The sequence below is a fragment of the Jaculus jaculus genome, chromosome 7, assembly GCF_020740685.1.
Source record: "Jaculus jaculus isolate mJacJac1 chromosome 7, mJacJac1.mat.Y.cur, whole genome shotgun sequence".
Classification (NCBI taxonomy): Eukaryota; Metazoa; Chordata; class Mammalia; order Rodentia; family Dipodidae; genus Jaculus; species Jaculus jaculus.
In genome coordinates this window covers 7,383,955-7,406,044 of record NC_059108.1, presented here as the reverse complement: position 1 = coordinate 7,406,044, position 22,090 = coordinate 7,383,955, and the positions used below count along the sequence as shown (strand labels likewise).

The window sequence follows — 22,090 nt, the reverse complement described above, 5'->3', positions numbered from 1 at the left end:
CATTTCTTGGGGCGGGAGGTGGGGGGGGGGGGGTTGGGCTGGTTATAAGCCGACCACGACCCGACTGCCTAAAGTGAGCGACTGAGGGATGTCCCTGTGCCTGGGCCTGTCACCCGCAAAGGAATGTGCTATCCGGCTTGCAGACGCTGTGCAGAAGGATCTGGGGGCCGAGGAGGCTCGCGGCCCAGCATGGGCTCACCTGCCCCACGCTGGCCAGACCCTGATGGGTCGTTCCTCACCCCTCCAATCAGCGCATCACTCCTGGAGGTCAAGGAGAAGAAACCCAACCTCAACCAGCTAAGTCAATGCATGAAAATAACGCGTTGGTTCCGGCCTCCACCGAGTGCCTGGTTAATCCAGTCTTGGGCGTGATTGGAGACGGGGGGCTCAACAGATCGGAAGCGGGCCTCCAGCGCTGCAGCGCGCCAGGCTCTGCTCTCCAGGAAGAACTTCCCTCCAAAGCAGGTCAACTTATGTGGCAAGATGGCCTCATGGCTCCAGGCCCACTTCCAGACAGCCTAGCAACTCCTGAGGCTTGCCATTGGCCCCAGCTTGGGCCAGGGCCTGCGCCTCAACCAATCACGCGGCCGGGAATGCGTGGCTCTGATTGGCCAAGGCCCTCTCTCTCCGGAGCCTCACAGGGTGGTGCTTTCAGAAAAATGTTGATCTCTGACCAGAAGGGAGATGCCTTCTCCTCCAGGCCCCGCCTCCCTCCTGCAGCTGTGCCTGTCTTCAGAAAGCCCCCAAAATGAAGAGATTTAACTGAAAGCTGGGGATATAGAGGCCCGCTACAGAACAAAGCACCCTTGTCCCTTGACCCACGCTGGGCTAGTAGTTGGGGTTGCTGCTGCGTGTCTGCCCTCAACACCCCGGCCCGCTCACACACGGCCACTCCTTGAAGCGCCCACAAATTAACCCCTGGTGCTTTTTAGCACAGAAGCCATACGTGTCAGCTGCCACCCCCTCTTCCATCGAAGCCGGAAGGGCGATTTTAATTTTCCTAGCAAGTCTTCGTTGAGCCCGGCCTTCATTCTGAAGCTGGGCTGGACTTGCTTCCCCACCTAAAAGGGGCCCAGGCCAGAGCGAGGACCACCCATGGACTTCAGTCTCCCCATCTCTGAGCGCGTGCACAGCGGTGTAAGTTACACATGCATGAACAGCAAGTGAGCCTCGGGGAGCACTGATTTGGAGCCTCACCTTCCCCTTGCAACCTTCTCCAGCCGGCAAAGCCTCGGGACTTCCTGTCGACATACCTTTAGGGTGGGCTGGAGTCTTAACTCAGTGGTAAGTGCACTTGGCTACTGGGTATGAGGTCCTGTGTTACCAGTCCCAGCACTGAAAGTAAACAAATATAAGATACCCTGAAGGAGCTGATAAAAGTAATGGTCATTGGTGGGACTGCATTGTCACCAGGCAGATTTCTGTGTCCCTGAAGTCTGCCCAGGGGCACCAAGTTAAGAATGCTTTAGAAGGCTGGAGAGATGGCTCAGTGGTTAAGGCACTTGCCTGTAAAGCCTAAGGACCCAGGTTTGATTCCGCAGTACCCACGTAAGCCAGATGCCCAAGGTGATGCATGCATCTGGAGCTCATTTGTAATGTGGCTAGAGGCCCTGGTGTGCCTATTGTCTCTATCTGCCTCCCTCTCTCTCTCTCAAATAAATAAAATAAAAAGAATGCTCTATCAGGGGCCAAGAGATGGCTTAGCAGTTAAGATGTTTGCCTGTGAAGCCTAAGAACCCAGGTTTGATTCTACAGCATCCACATAAGCCAGATGCACAAGGTGGTGCATGCATTTGGAGTTCTTTTGCAGTGGCTAGAGACCCTGGTAAACCCATTCTCTCTCTCTCTCTCTCTTTCTTGAGTAAATATATATATATATATATATATATATATATATATATATATACTCAATATATATTATGTATGTATGTATGTATGTATGTATGTATGTAGGTTTTTCAAGGTAGAGTCTTGCTCTAGAGTCCAGGCTGACCTGGAACTTACTATGTAGTCTCAGGGCGGCCTTGAACTCATGGCAATCCTACCTCTGCCTCCCGAAGGCTAGGATTAAAGGTATGAACCACCATGCCTGGATATATACTGGATATATATATATAATTTTTTTTAAAGAAAGAATGCTCTATCAGCCTGACCTTCCATGTCCATAATCCTTATGTATGGGCTCCTGACCTTGCCCCTCCACCATGGTCAGGGCCTGGGTCACAGATGAAGCTGTGAAGGCCCTTGACTTGCTTGGTGAATAATTAACGCCTCCAGGGTGCTTATTCTGTGCCAGATACTGTTGAAAGAGCAGGATGGGCATGGAGACATGGACTCCTCATAGTAACTCTAGGAGGTCAGACCCTTAGAAGCACACCAAGTTTAGAGATGAGACCATTCCAAAGACTCATGGCAGAGGGGAGGGGGCTGTCAGGTCAGTTCTCCATCCCTAATGCTTTCCAGTCTCTCCCCCATGGCTGAGTCAAAGCTTGGATACTCCCAACCCTGGAGCAAGAGAATAAGCTCATATCCCAAGGCCAGCCCTCCCCCCTTTCTCTCTCTCTCTCTCCATATATATATAAATTTTTTGTTTTTCTAGGTAGGGTCTCTCTAGTTCAGGCTAACCTGGAATTCACTATGTAGTCTCAGGCAGGGCTCACTCAGACTCACGGCGATCCTCCTACCTCTGCCTCCCGAGGGCTGGGATTAAAGGTGTGCACCAACACATCCGGCTCCTCAATAATTTTTGAGGCAGGAATTCGCTGTGTAGCCCAGGATGGTGTGAAATATGTAGTCCAGGCTAGCCCGAGCATCCTGCCTCACCCTCCCGAGTGCAGGAATTAGAAGCATGAGCCGCCATGCTTGCAACTATCAGTAAGTTCTAAAGGGCCAAGCTACCCGGCAGGGTGTTTCCCTGCCCTGAGGATTAGATGCTTCTTCCTCCCCACTCCCCATGTGAAGTCACAGCCCCCAGAATTCTCTCATCTTCACCCTTATTGCTCTGAACAGCTCTAAGCAGCAGCTACCAATCCTCATGACCACCTCCATCCATCCCAAATGGGCAAAATGCCTGCAAAGCCTAACAACCTTGGTTCAGTTCCCCTGTACCCACATAAAAGTAGATGCACAGAGTGGCTCATGCATCTGGAGTTCATTTGTATGGCTAGAGGTCCTGGCATGCCCATTCTCGTTCTTGCTCTCCTTGCACATTAATTCATTAATTGATAAAAAGGGGGGACTGGAAGTTTGGTTCAGCAGTTAAGGTGCTTGCCTGAAAAGCCTAAGGACCGGAGTTCAATTCCCCAGTACCCATGAAAAGCCAGATGCACAAAGTGGCACATGCATCTGGAGTTTGTTTGCAGTGGTTGGAGGCCCTGGTATGCCCATTCTATCTCCTCTGTCTGCTTGCAAATAAATAAATGAAAATATTTAAAATTTGTTTTTTAAAAAGGACTGGACAGATGGCTCAGTGGTAAAGGGGCTTACCTTCAAATGGGCAGAGATTAGACCTTGCTTTGCTTTGATCTTTTCTTTTTTGCACCATTTTTTTTACAACTGGCTTACTGGGGCAGTTTGGAAATTAAACCCCAGTGATCAGGCTTTGCAAGTACATTTAATTGCAAACCATCTTCCCAGGCCATTTTAAAAAAATGTTTTAAATATATTTTTATTTATTTATTTGAGAGAAAGAAAGAGGGAGATAGAAAGAATGGGTGCACCAAGGCCTCCAGCTGCTGCAAGCGAACTCCAGACACATGTACCACCTTGTGCATCTGGCTTATGTGGGTCCTGGGGAATCAAACCTATGTCCTTTGGCTTTGCACTTAAGTGCCTGAACCTCTAAGCCTTATCTCCAACCTTTTTTTTACAAATTATTATTTATGAGAAGGTGAGGCAGGGCAGGAGAGAGAATGGGTACACCAGGGCCTTTAGCCACTGCAAAGGAACTCCAGACGTATGCATCATACACATCTGGTTTATGTGGGTACTGGGGAACTGAACCTGTCTCTCTTCTATCTCTCTCTGCTTGCAGATAAGTAAACTAGAATATAAAGAATTCACTTAAGCTTAGCATGGTACACACCTATAATCTCAGTACTTGTGAGGTTGAGGCAGGAGCATCTGGAGTTTCAGATCTTCCTTGGTTACAATAGCAAGTTTGAAATCAGCCTAAGTCACAGCCCCCTCCCCCCACAAAAAACCAGACAAATAGCAAATATACTGAATATTTCATGTAATTTGTTGACTGTTGTACCAAAAGAAGGGTACATGTTTATATCATGATGAAATCAGTCAAGTTCAACCCTATAGGAAGCTCTGTGAGGTCCTGGCCAGGGGCTGGGGAATAGCTCAGTTGGTAGGTAGGGTGCTTTCCTAGCAGGCTTGAGGCCTGGATGTGACCCTCAGTTCCACATAAAGTCAGTCACTTATCAATAATCCCAGCACTCTGGAGGTGAAGGCAGGGAATCAGAAGTTCATCCCTGGGTACATAATGAATTTGAGGCCAGCCTGGGCTACGTAAGACCCCAAGAAAACAGAAAGATCCAGTCTGTGGAATGGGTTGTATGTATGAATAATGTTCAGGTCAAGACATACAAATGTGTAGAGGACCCAGAACTTTCCCTTGGTCCTCCCCTGGCTGTGACTTCACTCCAGGAACAACTACTGTTAAGACTGCTAGTTGCCATAACCTGCTTTGTGCTCCTCCCCCGCAGCATGCTGAGGATGGAACCCCAGGGCCTTATGCCAGTAACCACGTGTCCACCACCAACCTAGTGGATAGGGAGATATTTGTAATTTGGGTTTTTTTTTGAGTTAGTTTTGTCTTAGCCCAGATTGACCTGGAAGTCTCAGGCTAGCCTCAAACTCACATTCATTTTTCCTACCTCTGCCTCCTGAGCACTGGGATTAAGTAAGTGTGAGCCACCACAGCTGGCATTTATGAGGGGGTAGGGGCGGAGGAGATATGTCATTATGTAACCCAGGCAAGACTCAAACTGAAGCGGGCTCTTACCTCAGTCTCCCAAATGCTGGGATTATAAGTGTGTGTCAGCACACCTAGCTTTCTTATGTTTTCTTACACTGTAAATACATGGAAACCTCAAGTACACCTGGCTTCTGGTGCTCAGCATTCTGTCTTTGGGTCCATTTTTACGTTGCTGTGTGAGGGAGTTGTTTGCACTTTTTAGTGTGTTGTCAATGATGAATATAACATTAATTCATTCGTTTTATTGTTGAACATGTCAGCTAGGAGACAGAGCATCTGGAACTCTCACTCTTTGCTGATGGGGTCACAAAGAAAATCTAGTTTATCACCACTGGAAGAACACGCTATGGCCGGAGAGATAGCTTAGCAGTTAAGGTGCTTGCCCGTGAAGCCTAAGGACCCAGGTTCGATTCTCTAGGTCCCACATAAGGCAGATGCACATGGTGGTGCATGCGCCTGAAGTTCGTTTGTAGCTAGAGGCCTTGGCGCACCCATTCTCTCTCACTTTCTCTCTAACAAATAAAGCTAAAATAAAGGAAATCACTTATTGGCTGGGCGTGGTAGCCCATGCCTTTATCCCCAGCACTTGGGAGGCTGGGGTAGGAGGAATGCAGTGAGTTCAAAGCCACCGTGAGTCTGTAGAGTGAATTCCAGGTCAGCCTACCTCAAAAACCAAAAGCAAAGGACGCTTTTATTGTGTGCCAGGCACTGAACTGATTCACCTGTACCACTTCACTCAATCATCAGTGACTGAGAATCAGGACCTCCGTGGAATCATCACGATAGGGTTATTAAGAGATGGCACCTGGAAGAAAAAAAAAGAGAGAGAGAGATGGCACCTGGAGGGGCTTGACCCCAAAGCTACCGCTTGGGACACCGTGACGTGGTGTTGGACACCAGGACTTGTGGGGTTGGCGCACCCCGCTCTAACTTCAAGACCGCCAGTGAGTCAGAGACGACAGGCTGTAACTGAAGCGGGCCCTGGGACACTGAGCCCTGCCTTACAGTTCGAAACATCGAGTCCTGAAAGACCTGGCTGGTGACCTCTGTCTAATACCTGTCTCACTGTTCTTCAACCTCCTTCAGAAATACGATGCAAGGGTCCCCGGGGCACCATGCCCACAGCAGAGGGATGCAGCATAAAGATGGGGGAGGCAGGAGGTGGAAACAAGGAGGGAGCCAAGACTCATGGTAGGGGGGGAAGTAATCACGAAACCCCTTAGATTCTCAAGGAATGGGCCAGGGAAGGGGACAAGCTAGTGTCGTCCGAGACAAGAAAGGTCAGAGGGGTGGTGGATGGGGCGACTGAGGTGGGACATGGAGGTCGGGTGTTGGGGGGGACGTTGAGGATCAGCTCACGGGGGGCACTACGGGCCAGGGAGGAGGGGAGACGGCCTCTGGGGTCCCCGAGGGTCAAAAGGCCTAACCACGCTCCAGGAAGGGCCTGAGTGCTAGGGAAGGCGCTGGGCTGAGTTGAATGAATGACCACGCCGCTGCCCTGGCGGAGGAGCGCACGTGCGCCCAGGAGTAACAGCTGCTCCGCACGGACCCCTCACACCCCGCGGCCCGAGGGCCTGGTTCCGGGCCCAGGCGCCACGCGCTGGGTGACCTTGGGGACATCCACGCCCCCTGGGCTCCGGGCGCGGAAGCCTGCGTCCGGGGGCGGGCGGGGAGGACGTTGCAGGAGGGGCGGCGCGCGCGGACACCGCGTCCCCGGCTCCCGGCCCATCCGCGCATCAACTCCCGCTAGGTGCGGCCCGGAGACCACACCCTCGCGTCCCGCCCGCCGGGCTGACACCGAACGCGCGCGGGCCGCGCCACGGGCAGTCCCCGCGGCCGGGGCCTCTCCCCGCTGCGCCTCTCCCCGAGCGTCCCTCGGCCGGCGCGCCAGGATTCTCCCGCGTCCGCCGGCCCCGCCCTCTCGCTCCCGCCCCGGCTCTCCCGCGTCCCGCCCCGCGCAGGCTCGGGGGCCGCCCACCACGTCCCGCGTTCCGTCTCTGTGGCGCGCAGGCCCCGATGGGTGGCCCCGCCCCTCCGCGGAGGCCCCCCTCCCCGAAGCCCCGCCCCCCGCCGGGCCGCTGTTCGGCGCCGCTACGGGGCGGTGCGGGGGGCGGCGCCGGGGGCGGGCCGCGGCGCGGCGGAGGCCGCGGACGGGCTTGGCGGCCGGCGGGGCGGGGCGGGGCTGGAGGGCGGGCCGGGGCCGGGGCCGGGGCCGCGCGCTGGGATTTTTAAATGTCCCGCTCGCAGCCGGGCGCAGGAGCAGCCGGCTCGGCCGCCAGCGCGGTGTAGGGGGCAGGCGCGGATCCCGCCAGCGCCGCGCGCCCGGCCCGCCGCCGCCGCCGCCACCGCCACCGCCGCCTCGGGGCTTCCCGCTCGCCGCTCGCCGCCCGCCCCGCTCGTGCGCGCCTGTCTGCCGCCGACACGGCTTCGGGTACGGGCCGCCTGCCGGAGCTCACACCCGGACCCACCGGGTCGGGGTGGGGGTGGGGTGCATGCTGCCGGCTCCCGGAGGCGTCCACGCGGGGTGGCCCCCGGGGGATCGAGGTGGCGGTGAGAGAGAAGTGGGTCGGGTGGGTGGAGGGGGGATGGTGGGGGAAACGTGGAAGGGGAAACTGAGGCAGCCCCGGGCTTTGAAGGGCGGTGATGAATGAGGTACTGGGGGGGGTATCTCGAAGGGGGATATCTGGGCCTGCGCACCAACCCCCCCAACCTCAGGTTCGGACCCGGGATCGGCGGGCGCCGCGGGTGACAGGCCACCCGGGCCCCATCGGCCATTTTCCCGGCCGGCCCGGGAGGCTCCCGCCGCCGCCGCCCGCGCGGGCGGGGGGAGGGGTGCCCCGGCGGGCCCTGGCTCTCTTCCCTGGGCCGCCCTCACCTCGCTACGTTCCCGCTTGGTGTCCCCCAGGCCTGAGGTCGGAGCCCGAACCCTACACCATGCCAAGAGAAAGGAAGGAGAGGTGAGTGGCCGGGCTGCTGCGGGAGGGGAAGGGTGTACAGCGGTGGGGGAGGGGCGGGCGGAGATTTGGGGAACGCTCACCCCTGTCTCTGGGCCACCGTGCCCTTTGCAGAGATGCGCAGGACCGCGACACCATGAAAGAAGAAAGTGGCACCGACTTCTCTTCTCGCCCCAGGAAAAGGAAGGCGAACGTGGCCGTTGTGAGTACAAAGGACACAGGTTGGGCAGGACGCCCCTCACTCCCCCAGTTCCACCTTACCTGGGGACGGAGTTGGATCTGCCCACCAGGTGGGACAATGAAGGGGGTTAGTGTGCGTGTGTTGGGGGGGCTCCCCTGGCTGAAGTGCTCAGAACCTAACCAACTTTTCCTCCCTTTTCTCTCCCTGTTCTTGTCTTTCCGCTGTTTGTTGTTTGCCCTTGGTGGATTGCTTTTTTTTCTTTTAATGTTAGTTTTTGCAGGATCCAGATGAAGAGATTGCCAAGATTGACAGGACTGTGAGAGGCCAAGGTGGCAGTCAGGTAAGCCTGCTGGCCCTCCTGCCTCCTCCACCTGGGTAGAGGCTTTCGTATCTCCCACTGAGGACACTGCTTTTAGTAGCTTCCCTAGCCAGAGCCACGGGCCACATGGCTGAGCGGGGCGCTTGTCAATGCAGCCTGGCCTCTGCCAGCCTGCGATTGCAGGAAGGGTTTGTGTTTCTGAGTAGCACCTCTGAGGTTCCAGGTGATGTTGCCTGGAAGAACGAACCACAGTGGGCACTCGAAGGAAACTACCGCAGCCTAGAGCGAGTCCTTTGTAAGCCCAACACAGGAGCAAAGCTGGGCCTGGCACTAATGACTAGTGACCTGGGGCGGGGGGGACTCCAACCACTTCTCCCCCATTCACACTGGTGGTTTTTTTTTTTTTTTTTTCTGGTCATGGATCCTGAGGACTTTTTTTTTTTTTTGGTTTTTCGAGGTAGGGTCTCAGTGTAGCTCAGGCTGACCTGGAATTGACTCTGGAATCTCAGGGTAGCATGGAACTCATGGCAATCCTCCTACCTCTGCCTCCCAAGTGCTGTCATTAAAGGCGTGCGCTCCCCTGAGGACTTTTTCCAGCCCCTTTAAGGTCGGGTTTTAAACTTTTTCCCCTTTGACACCCAGAATATTTATCCACCAAGCAATAGATGCATTGATCACTGTGGTCCCGGCTTACCTGGCCTCAGCAAGGGTCTGTCCTGGCATGCGTATCTGAACCAGTTTTTCCTTGTACTACTGCTCTGTTTCCCCTGCCCCTCCTACGGAGTGCCTGCCAGATCTTTCGTCCGCAGCCTGGTATCATGACATCAAAAGCTCCTTGCAGAGAGGGCTTCTATTATCTCTTTGCCTCCAGAAATGGCTGGAGACTGTAGTTATGGCTCGGGTAGGAGAAGCAGTCTATCTCCAAGCTGGCTGGTGAGACCTTCGGCCTCCAGTCAGATAAAGCTGAGCGGGACAGTAGTCATGCAGACCTCGGTGCTGTGGTCTGAAGAGGTTAGCAGTAGAGCGTGTGGCTTTTTGAAGCAGGGAGGGGCAGCTGGTCTAGGAGAAGGGAGGGTTTCAGGGTGACCGTCCTCACGGGTTTCAATGGCTATGGTCCCACCCCCTAAGACTCAGTGGTCTGCATGTCCTGGGAGGACTGACTTCTTCGGTATTGAAGAAAGAGCTGGTCTCCCTCCTGACTGAAGGATACTGAAGTGTAGGGGAAAAATTAGAATACATGTCACAGCCTTCTGTTTCTTGCCTTAAAGAACCTTCAAACCCAGGAAGTTAATTTTTTATTGTAAGATGAACCAATCTGGGTAAGGTGGCGCACACATTTAATCCCAGCACTTGGGAAGTAGAGATAGGAGGATCACTGTGAGTTCGAGGCCACTCTGAAACTACATAGTGAATTCCAGGTCAGCCTGGCCTAGTGCAAAACCTTACTTAAAAAAAAAAAAAAAAAAAAAGATCCAGGCATGGCCACACACCTTACCTCTCGGTGAGTTTGAGGCCACCCTGAGAGTACATAGTGAACTCCAGGTCACCCTGAGATAGAGTGAGACCCTGCCTCAAAAAAAAAATGGGGGGGGGGACTAGAGGGATGGCTTAGCAATTCAGGCGTTTACCTGCAAACCTAAAGGACTGAGGTTCAATTCCCCAGGACCCACGTTGGCTAGATGCACTAGGGAGCACATGCATCTGGGGTTTATTTGCAGTGGCTGGAGGCCCTGGCATGCCCATTTTCTCTCCCTGTTTCTCTGTCAAATAAGTAAATAAATAAAAAGTGAACCTCTACTTTGGAAGATTTAAGCTGTTTCATGTCATTTGGAATAGAAATTTCAAGTGAAAATGAAGCAAAGCCATCCATTACTGACTTCTTGGAGACTTAAATTTATGTCTGCTCTTACAAATAACCACAGCAGAGCTGCAAGCGCCTAGGATGGAACTGGGGGCTCTGTATCTGGAAAGCATTCGTGTGGCTATCTAGAAATTAATGACAAGATTCTACATACTTGTAGAGTTAGGTAGCTTAAAATGACTGGAGCAAGATTTTCTTTTTCATGCTAGAATTTAGGGTACAACATTTTTGTCTATTACATAGAATTTTCTCTGGAATAACTCAAGTTCAATGCAGTGCAAGAATCTGGAGCTTGCTGTCAGCATTTTGACTCAGTGATGCAGCTTCAGTGAGACTAAAGGGATCTTTGATCCTTATCTTAGGCCATTTTGGGTTATTTTTCTTGAGACAGGGTCTTGCTATGTGACTCAGGCTGACATTACAGTCATGATCTGCCTGCCTCAGTCCCCAAATGCTGGGGTTATTCTGAATGAAAACAAAAAAGCCTTATGGGCTGGAGGAATGGGTTAGCAGTTAAGGTGATTGCCTGCAAAGCTAAAGGACCCAGGTTCAATTCCCCAGGACCCATGTAAGCCAGATACACAAGGTAGCACATGCAGCTGGAGTTCATTTGCAGTGGCTGGAGGCCCCGGTGCACCCATTCTGTCTGTCTTTCTCCCTCAAATAAGTTTTTTTTTTAAAAGCCTTGTTACCTAAAATCTGTTTTACATGTCCATTTTATCATTTAATTTTCACAAGACTTAGCTCTTTTTTGGTTTTTCAAAGTAGGGTCCTGCTTTAGTCCAGGCTGATCTGGAATTCACTCTGCTCTCAGGGTGGCTTCCAACTAATAGCATTCCTCCTACCTCAGCCTCCCACGTAACTGGGATTAAAGGTGTGTGCCATCACACCAGGCTTTTTTTTTTTTTTTTTTGAGGTAGGGTCTCACTCTAGCCCAGGCTGACCTGGAATTCACTATGTAGTCTCAGGGTGGCCTTGAACTCATGGCGATCCTCCTACCTCTGCCTTCTGAGTGCTGGGATACGCCCGGTGAGACCTAACTTTGTGAGGTAGAGTTTTACTCTAGTCCAAGCTGATCTGGAACTCAGCTCAGGCTGGCCTTGAACTTATGGCAGTGGCAATCCTCCTACCTCAGGCTCCCAGTGCTGGGACTAATGGCTATGTCACTGCGCCCTTTTTTATTTTTGTTTGAATGTGAATCTGGACTGTTAGTTACTTCTGTAGGTGCTTTACATGAGGAAAAATACTAGCATGGGGATGAGAGATGCTGAGCGTTGGTCACAGTTTGGTCTCTTGCTGTTATCTCATTTCTCCTTAAGTCTGGCTGATCTTGCTTCCTGTGAAACTTGATACATGCTAGTTAAAGACTTAGATGTAAGTAGTCTGCCTTATATACTGGCTCCTAAAAGGGTCAATTTTGGAACCCATTTGTCTGCTGTGATTCATCTCATTTGTCCATGAGCTACAGGTTAGAAACTGCTAGCAGTTGATCTCTGCTCTCAGATATGCCAGCCCATCTGGCCATGGTGGGTCGGTAGTACGTGGCTGATGCCTTCATAGGAAAATTCATTCGAATAACAGCAGCTTACAGCAGTGGTAATGTGAACTTTTTGAGTCAAGGCGATGCTACTGAGCACATGATACCAGAACTGAAAGGAAGCTGCTTTTCTCACACAGCTGTCGGCAGGAGCTGTTGTGGATAATTTGCATGTCCAATTCTCTGTACATTGAGTGGAGAGGCGCCCTGTCCAGCATCACTCTTGCCGCTGGGCAAAGTGTCTGGGCTTCCTCTGAAGGTGGCCCATGTTCTGGGGAGCACTAAACTTGGAGTCTTCATGGGAATCATTCCAGCTGCCTGCTTTGTTCTCTAGTCCACATTAAAAGAAAAAAAAAAAGAAGTGCTGGGCGATGGCATACTCCTGTAATCTAGCATTTGGGAGGCTGAGGCAGGAGTATAATGAGTTCTAGGCTAGCCTGGGCTATGGAATGAGACCGTGGCTTAGTGAATAAAGCATGTGCTGCTCAAGCGTGAGGATCCCCAGGATCCGTGTAAAAGCTGGTTGTGCACCAGCATCTAACCACAGTGCAAGAAGGGAGGCAGAGATGGGAGAATGTCAAGAGTCAGCCAGCCTAGTGAGTATGCAGCCTGGGTGATGAGAGACCCTGTCAGACACAGATAGAAAGTGAGGGCTAACACCTGAAGTTCACCTCAGACCTCCACGAATGTGCCATCGCACGCGTGCACCAGCATTCACACACACATACACATGCAGAGCAAAATAATAGTAAAAATCAAGATGGGGCTGGGGGTATGGCTTAGTGGTTAAGGCATTTGCCTGCAAAGCCAAAGGACCCAGGTTCGATTCCCCAGGACCCATGTTAGCAAGATGCAGAAGGGGCACACATGTCTGGAGTTGGTTTGCAGTGGCTGGAGGCACTGGCGTACCCATTCTCTCTCTTCCTCTGTCAAATGAAAACAAAATGGGACTGGAGAGATGGCTTAGTGGTTAAACGCTTGCCTGTGAAGCCTAAGGACCCCAGTCAGAGGCTCGATTCCCCAGGACCCATGTAAACCAGATGCACAAGGTGGCACATGCATCTGGAATTCCTTTGCAGTGGCTGGAGGCCCTGGTATGCCTATTCTCTCTCTGTCTGCCTCTTTCTCTCTGTCTGTCACTCTCAAATAAATAAATAAAATAAAACAAACAAAAAAATGGCCCAAGTGTCAGACTCCCAAAGCTTCCACAGCAGCACATCATTACCTGCCCAGTTAAAACACAGGCTTTCTCTAGTAGGACAAGAAATCGTAGCTTAAAAGAAATTATTTTTTTTTAAATTATTTATTTATTTGAGAGCGACAGACACAGAGAGAAAGACAGATAGAGGGAGAGAGAGAATGGGCGCGCCAGGGCCTCCAGCCTCTGCAAACGAACTCCAGATGCGTGTGCCCCCTTGTGCATCTGGCTAACGTGGGACCTGGGGAACCGAGCCTCGAACTGGGGTCCTTAGGCTTCACAGGCAAGCGCTTAACCACTAAGCCATCTCTCCAGCCCAAGAAATTATTTTTAATGGCCTTAGACTTTTCTAAAATTAAAAAAAAAAATTATTTATTTGAGACAGAATGAGTGAGCCAGGGCCTCCAGCTGTTGCAAAAGGATTCCAGACCCATACGCCACCTTGTGCCATCTGGCTTACATGGGTCCTGGGGAATTGAACTGTGGTCCTTTGGCTTTGCAGGCAAGTGCTTTAATTGCTAAGCCATCTCTCCAGCCCCCAAATAAGTTTTGCAGCAGGGTCACCTGTATTCTAGGTTATGGAGCTGAGGATGACCTGGAAGTCTCGATTCTCCTGCCTCCATCTCCCAAGTTCTGGGATTATAGGTGTGTGCCACCAAGTCTGGTTTTCAAATATTAAAAAGAGACTAAAAGTGTCCTGAGAAGAAAACACATTGCTTTGGTTTTGAATGATGTTTCCTTGGCTTAATCCAAACTTTGGATTGTATTCTTTAAGGCTGTAGGCATACGGCTCAAAGGTCTTCAGGAAAACCTGCTTTCTACCCCCAGAGACTTAGTGTGACCTGTGACCATGGCTCGATTTGGTCTTAACTAAGTAGCTGTCATTTTCGTTTTGCTTTGAGATAGAAAAAGCAAAAGGGCCCCATTGTTGGCATATATGGCCAGTCTCTTGTCATCTAACAGCTCTTTGGAGTGTGTTTGAAGTCTCCTCTGTCCACTTGGTTGCCCTGGCACCTTGTTTGATGGCCATAATGGGGAGGATAAAGATTATCAGTTTCGGGATTTGCTGCATGGACTCTAAGCTAGCGATAGAAGTGACATGAAGTTCCATATCATGGCTGGCTCTTTTGCTCGTCTGTGCCATCTTTCCCCGGAGTGCTGAGGTCCCCAGCTGAAATCCTGGCTAATCAGTGAGTGTGGAAGTCAGTGGCTTAGATAGCCCCCACATTCTGTGTGTGTTTTGTTGACAGCCCTGGGACGATCATTCAGTACCTGTAGACCCCTGCTCTTTCATCCCCACCCCTGACAAAGAGGATGATGAGCTGGAGTACCCTAAGACTACATTTGAACCTCGAAGACTCACACCATCCAGAGCCTCCCCACTGCCTGTGCTGAAGTAAGCGGTTGTTTGTTTTTGCCCAGTGCCTTCCAGATCTCTTCATGTCTTCTCATTCCCCATGTGAATGCCCTTGAGCGGGCTTTCCATTCTCTGTTCTGTTTCTGTAGCTGGGCAAATAAAGAGGAAGTCTGGAGGATCATGCTAAACAAGGAAAAGACATACCTAAGAGACGAGCACTTTCTGCAGCGCCACCCTCTTCTGCAGGCCAGGATGCGGGCGGTTCTCCTAGACTGGCTAATGGAGGTGAGCTCTTATCTCCTAGGGCGGCCTCAGGATCTTTCCGTGCTGTTAAAGTCTGCATGTCCTTGATTCCATTGGCACATTCTCTATTAATGAAGCTGGTCTGTGGGCTGTACTGGTCTTTCTTTACGCTGCATTTTTTAAAGGATTTTTGATCTCTATCCATTAGATATATTTTTTTTAAAATTTTGTTTATTTATTTGACAGCGAAAGGGGGAGAGAATGGGCACGCCAGGGCCTCCAGTCACTGCAAATGAACTACAGACGAGTACGCCCCTTTGTGCATCTGGCTATCATGGGTCCTGGGGAATCAAATCTGGGTCCTTTTGGCTTTGCAGGCGAACACCTTAACTGCTAAGCCATCCCTCCAGCCCATATTTTTTTTTAAGATTATTTATTTATTTGAGACAGAGTGAGAATGGGCACACCAGGGCCTCTAGCCACTGCAGACGAACTCCAGATGCATGTGCCACCATGTGCATCTGGCTTACGTGGGACCTAGATCATCAGATATTTTTAAGTTAGCATCTACTTTTTTCCATCAAAGTTAAATATTTTCCAATAAATCTTAAATAGCTATTGGAGCATGTGTTAAACTGCTTTCAGTCATATCTACTGGACTGCAGGGATCAGCAGAGTGGCAGCCAGTGTCATAATTTGTAAGAATACACGAGCAGATCATGTGCAGCAGCAGTTAGATCTTGCATACAGATGGGCAAAATACACATAAAAAATGAAATTTTATCTGCAGTACTTCTCACTAAGATGAATTGTGAGTGACCTACAGTTAAGGGGGCCTCCCATACCCTAAGATTGGGGTGGACTAAAGTGGAGGCTTCTGAGAAGTGGGAAGACTGTCTCAGCAAGTCTCCCTCAGGAACGCGTACAGGCGGCATGTCTGAGTAACCCTGAAGATGGCTAGCACTAGGAGATCCAGAAAGCCAATGTTCCCGGGGTGCGTGCACCCCAGAGGAGCCGTCTTTCAGTCAGACCTCATGCTGATACTTATACCAGAGGCCTGAGTCAGGCAAGGGTCTTGCATTTCTTATCTCTAGTATTTTCTAGCAATGCTTTGAGTGCAGTTCACACAGGTTAGTGTGGTGTATGTGTACCAGGCTTCGTGGCGCTGGCTTGTAATCCCAGTTCTGAGGCTGAGTCAGGAGGATCTTGAGTTCTTAGCTATTCCAGGCTGTTTAGTAAGACCTTATCTCAAAAAGGAAAGAAGAAATGGTCGATGTTCTTGGTCTGTTTCCTCACTGGTGCTGAATCCTTTGGAAGGCCTGCTTATGAAGCATAGGCGTTGGGAGTCACCTGCCACCTACTCACACAGCCCTTTCTGCATTTTAGGATTCCTCACATTATTAGATGTAATATGCCTTTAAAATTTATTTATTTATTTATTTGTGGAGAGGGGAACTAGGAGTTTCTGGGGGTTTTTTTGTTTTTTTTTTTTGTTTGTTTGTTTTAATATATTTATTGGGGGGGGAAATGGGCATGTCAGGGCCTCCTGCCATTGCAAACGAGCTCCGTGTGCACCCCCTTGTGCATGTGGCTTATGTGGGTCCTGGGGAATCCAACCTGATTCCTTTGGCTTTGTAGGCAAGCCCCTTAACCACTAAGCCATCTCTCCAACCCCCCCTTTCTGGTCTTTGAATGCTGGGTTTTTCCCATCCCCCTTTGGTTGTTTTGTTTGTTTTTTGAGACAAGTCGGACAGACAGGCCTTTTTGGTTTTTTGAGGTAGTGTTTCACTCTAGCCCAGGCTGACCTGGAATTTACTATGTAGTCCCAGGGTGGCCTTGAACTCATGGTGATCCTTCTACCACTGCCTCCCAAGTACTGGGATTAAAGGCGTGTGCTACCACACCCGGCTTGGAAAGGCCTTTTCAAAAAAAAAAAATTTTTTTTTTTTAGATTTTTGTTCATTTTTATTTATTTGAGAGTAACAGAGAAAGAGCTAGATAGATAGAGAGAATGGGCATGCCAGGGCTTCCAGCCACTGCAAACGAACTCCAGACGCATACGCCCCCTTGTGCATCTGGCTAACATGGGTCCTGGAGAATTGAGCCTTGAACCTGGGTCCTTAGGCTTCACAGGCAAGTGCTTAACCACTAAGCCATCTCTCCAGCACCCCCCCCCCCCAAAAAAAAATTATTTGAGAGCCACAGAGAGAGGCAGATAGAGAAAATGGGCATGCCAGGACCTCCAGCCATTGCACATGAACTCCAGATGCATGCGCCCCCGCGCTTAACCGCTAAGCCATCTGCAGCCCAGAAAGGCCTTTTTTAAATGAGCGAGCCAAATCCTGAGCAAGCACATGCGCCAGGGCAATCAAATAGCACAAACACGTCTTCCACCTTGTGCGCATGTGCGACCTCGCGCGCTTGGACACTTTGTGCGTCTGGCTTACTGGAGTCGAACCTGGGTCTTTAGGCTTCACAGGCAAGCGCCTTAACCGTCAAGCCATCTCTCCAGCCTCCCGTCCTTTGGTTTTGGGCTCGTCTCATTGAGGCTGACCGCGGATTTCTGAGCTTCCTGCCTCCACTTCAGGTGCTGGGATTACCCATGTGCACCGCCATGCGTGGTTCTGTGTGGGGCGGGGACCCATTGGGCATGCGGGGCAGCCGTTCTGCCACCTGAGCACATGCTCAGCTCTAGAAAGCTTTTGCCTCTCAGTGATTTGGTGTTTGGGGCTTGTAGTCTAAGTGAGTGTATTCCACCTTGAAACTTGGGCGAAGCATGTAGCCCAGTGACAGCACTTGCCCAGCATGCACGAGACACCCACGTCTGTCCTCAGCACTGCAGAAATAAGTACTTGCTGATACTTCTGTTACAAGGAAATATGTTGGGTCTTTTTTTTCTTTTTGGTTTTTTTGAGGTAGGTTCTTGCGGTAGCCTAGGTTGACCTGGAATTCACTATGTATTCTCAGGGTGGCCTTGAACTCACAGCAGTCCTCCCACCTCTGTGCCACCAGGCCAGGCCTTTTTATTAGAAACAGCAGTGAACCTATCTATCAGTCTTGCCTGTGGCCATCTGCTCTCAGGGCCCTTATCTGTGAATTTCATTATTTTGTCTTTCCTTAAAACTCAGGACAAGGTTGTTTTCATTTTGTTCCTCAGTAACTCTTCAGAAATGCTAACTCTTTCCTCAGGTGTGTGAAGTCTACAGACTTCACCGGGAGACGTTTTACTTGGCGCAGGACTTCTTTGATCGGTACATGGCGACGCAGGAGAATGTCGTAAAAACCCTCTTACAGCTTATTGGGATTTCTGCCTTGTTTATTGCGGCCAAACTTGAGGTAAACAATTCATTTTTAAAAATTTTTTTTTGTCTAATTGAGAGAGAGAGAGAGAGAGAGAAAATACAGAAAGAGAATGGGTATGCCAAGGCATCCAGGCACTGCAAATGAACTCTAGATGCATGGGCCACTTTATGCATCTAGCTTACATAGGCTCTGGGAAATCAAACCTAGGTCCTTTGGCTTTGCAGGCTAAGCCATCTCTCCAGCTCTGTCTAAACTTTTTTTGTTTGTTTTGTTTTTCGAGGTAGGGTCTCACTCTAGCCCAGGCTGACCTGGCATTCACAGACTCAGGGTGGCCTTAAACTCACAGTGATCCTTCTACCTCTGCCTCCCAAGTGCTGGGATTAGAGGCGTGTGCCACCACGCCTGGCTTGTCTAAACTTTTTTATATGTGCTCTTTGTTAAGTTCTGCTGACAATAGGGAAGCAGGTCAGTTATCTTGAATTTTCCTAACTTGAGGGCACATGCAAAAAAAGGCCAGGAACTGACAGAGACAAGGAATAATTAAACAGAAGAATGAAATTTTGGTATGGCATGGTGGTTCACCTGTGTTGGTAAAGACAGATGAAAATTTAGCACAATGACTAAAAATGCTATGTGTCTTATCTGTGTGTTTACATATTTGCATGATAATGGGAGTTTCATTTCTTTTATGACTAACAAGTCTTGAATTGCTCAAGTGACCCTATGTTGACCACATCAGTGATCTTCTTTCCATGTTGGTAGTGTGTGTGCTAGACAATGCGGGTACACATTAGTCTTGGCAAGAGGTGGCTGCCTCTAATAGCATCTTCCTGTTATTCCCTCACAGGAAATCTATCCTCCAAAGTTGCACCAGTTTGCTTACGTTACAGATGGTGCTTGCTCAGGAGATGAGATTCTTACCATGGAATTAGTGATAATGAAGGCAAGTTACAAGTTTTTTGTTGTTGTTTGTTTGTTTTTCCCTTTTTATTCTTTGATACAGGCTGGCTTTGGGCTCATGATCATCCTGCCTCACCCTCCTGAGCATTAGGATTGCACCCTGCTTGAGCCGTTCTTTAAATATGCACTTGCTGTCTTTTTGTTGTTGTTGTTTATTTTTTGTTTTCTGAGGTAGGGTCTTGCTCTAGCTCAGGCTGACCTGGAATTCACTATGTATTCTCAGGGTGGCCTCGAACTCACTGCGATCCTCCTACCTCTGCCTCCTGAGTGCTGGGGTTAAAGGCGTGCGCCACCGCGCCTGGTGTACCTGCTACCTTGACCATGTAAAGTGTGGTTGGGTTGGGCAGGTTTTCTCTAGCTAGACACAAGGTACCTCCTGAACTACTCACAGCTATTATTTCCTTCCTTTTCTTTCAGGCCCTCAAGTGGCGCTTAACCCCCCTGACCATCGTGTCCTGGCTAAACGTGTACGTGCAGGTTGCTTATGTCAATGACGCCTGTGAGGTCCTGCTGCCACAATACCCACAGCAGGTCTTCGTACAGATCGCAGAGGTACGCAGTCCACGTTGCCGGGGTCCTGCCCTGCAGCTCAGCTGGGATTCCCCTCTTTTGGTGTGGGGTGCGTGTTTATATGTGTTGGATGCACACGTGTGGAGACCAGGTCTTGGGTCTTATCCTCCAGTGCACTGTCCACCTGTTTTTGAGGCAGGGTCTATCACTGTCCTGAAGCTTACCAATTAGGCTAGATTGGCTGGCCAGTGAGTCCCAGGGATTCCCCCAGTGCTGGGATTATGGGCATATGCCACTATGGCCAGTTTTATGTGGGTACTGGGGCTTGAACTCGGGCCCTTATGCTTGCAAGGCAAGTTCTTCACCCACTGGGCCGTCTCCTTCTCCAAGTGTGTGTAGCATTTGTCTCAGCGTTTTTCTCTTTCCCTAGCTTTTAGATCTTTGTGTCTTGGACGTTGGCTGCTTAGAATTTCCTTACGGAGTGCTTGCTGCTTCTGCCTTGTATCATTTCTCCTCGACAGAATTGATGCACAGGGTTTCAGGTACGTTGACCTCTCACGGGTTCATGATCAAAAGATGTCAAATGAGCCAGCTGCCATCTCAGACTGTGCCTCTGACTTCTTTGCCCTTCAGGGTATCAGTGGTGTGATATAGAGAAGTGTGTCAAGTGGATGGTTCCCTTTGCCATGGTGATTCGGGAGACAGGAAGCTGCAAACTCAAGCACTTCAGGGGAGTTGCTGCTGAAGATGCTCATAACATCCAGACCCACCTCAGCAGCTTGGAATTGCTGGTTAGTGACGTCTTCGCTGCCATCATTGTTACCTGGACCCATGCTTAAATAGTACTGCCTACTCAGCCTACTTGGGCAGGCCCAACACCCTCGAGAAATCGGACTTTTAATTCTTTGAAGAACATTTCTGGTCCATAGATGCTGTTATCTTACTATCTGTACAACATAGACCAGAATTTTGGTTTGGGGGTTTGTTGGGATTTTGGAGGCAGTCTCTCACTCTAGCTTAGGCTGGTCTCGCTCATGATGATTCTCCAAAGTGCTAAGAGTAAAAAGGTGTGAGCCACCATTCCAGGCTCATAATATTTTTATTTATTGGCCTCAAACTCACACCAATCTTGTCTACCTCCTGAGTGCTAGGATTAAAGGCATACAACACCACACCTGACGTATTTTTGCTTTTGTTTGTTTGCTTTGGTGTTTTTTAAAAATATTTTAAATTATTTATTTGAAAGAGGCAAATAGAAACAGCAAACTCCATACTCATGCGCCACCTTGTGCATCTGGCTTATGTGGGTCCTGGGCGTTAAACCTGGGGCCTTTGGATTTGCAGGCAAGTGCCTTCTTTCTGCTAAGCCATCTCCCTTTTTGTTTCTGAGAGACTCTGTGTTTTTTTTTTGTTTTTGTTTTTGTTTTTTGTTTTTTAAGAGATGGATTGGGCTTGCAAATGAACTCCAGATGCATGCGCCACTTTGTGCATCTGGCTTTACATGGGTACTGAGGAATGGAACCTGGGCCATCAGATTTTGCAATCAATAGCCTTTAACCATTGAGCCACCTCCAGCCTTAACAAAGTCTTACCTTGTAGCCTAAACTGGCCTGTCGTTCATTCCTCCTGTAGGCTGCCAAGTGCTAAGGTTACAGGTGTCCTCTCCCATGTCTAACTTTGGATTATTATTATTTGCTGTCTGTCCCCCCATGATCACCATAGGGAAACAGGAAGTGAAATGACATTTGTTCTGGTACTCTTTAACAGCTTTTCCTCTCCACAGGACAAAGCCGAAGCAAAGAAAGCCATATTGTCTGAACAAAATAGGATTTCTCCCCCACCCAGCGGAGTCCTCACCCCTCCGCACAGCAGTAAGAAGCAGAGCAGTGAGCAGGAGATGGTGTGACCAGCCGCCGTCACCTCCAAAGACAGCGGTGCCGAAGTGCCTGCCCAGCCTGTAGGTGCTGCCTCAGAGCCTGCACCTGCAGGAGCTCCTGTGCGTGCCGGGGGAGGGCATCTCTTCCACAGCAGCAGCAGGAGGTCTGCTCTGCGGGTGGCCTTGGACAGACGTGCTTTTATTGAAACAAGGTCAAGCGCACCAGCCACCTCCAGAACACCACTGAGTGCTCCAGAAGCTGCTAAGGAGGGTGCTGCTTGACTGAATGGACTCTTCACACAGTGATGACGGCTTGAGGCTGAGCGGGCCGCAGTCACTGCCCGCCTCCGCTCGGCTGTTTTGGGTTGCTGTCAGCCATAGTTTAAGTGGACAGATGGTTGTGAGCCAGCACTGGGATGCGGCGTCCACCTACAGGCCAGGGCCTGCCCTTTCCACACGATCGGCTGACAGCATGCCCTGCCTCTCATGAACTCTTGTTGTAAGTGCTGCTATGTCTATCCATTTTTAATAAAGATAATGCTATCTAAAACAGCTGCTTTTTATCATGTCTTTTTTAGACTTTTTTTTTTTTGTTATGGTAAGGTCTTGCTTCTAGACTGTTTAAAGATCATTCAAATCTATAATTAATATTCTTCACGCATCCAAATCTTGAATAGGAGAGTTTCATGTTTGGAGAACTTAACGTAGCGTGCTTCTGTGAAGAAGAAGCAGAGGGGTGGTGTGCAGCTTCAATGCCAGCACTGGGAGACTGGGAGACCACTGCAAGGGAGGCCCTCAGGCCGA

At 50.2% G+C, this 22,090-nt stretch overlaps 1 protein-coding gene across 1 annotated transcript; it reads left to right on the top strand.

Moving 5' to 3' along the window:
* Positions 1 to 709: 709 nt before the first annotated feature.
* Ccne1 (cyclin E1) lies at positions 710 to 21,838 on the top strand. The gene is made up of 12 exons (XM_012949065.2): positions 710 to 1,284; positions 7,893 to 7,944; positions 8,056 to 8,143; positions 8,394 to 8,462; positions 14,288 to 14,433; positions 14,544 to 14,679; positions 17,827 to 17,973; positions 18,788 to 18,883; positions 19,318 to 19,452; positions 19,841 to 19,952; positions 20,044 to 20,201; positions 21,194 to 21,838. The coding sequence occupies exons 2-12, from the start codon at positions 7,922 to 7,924 to the stop codon at positions 21,314 to 21,316; spliced, it is 1,233 nt and encodes a 410-aa protein (XP_012804519.2). The 5' UTR covers positions 710 to 1,284; positions 7,893 to 7,921; the 3' UTR covers positions 21,317 to 21,838.
* The last annotated feature ends 252 nt before the right edge of the window (positions 21,839 to 22,090 follow it).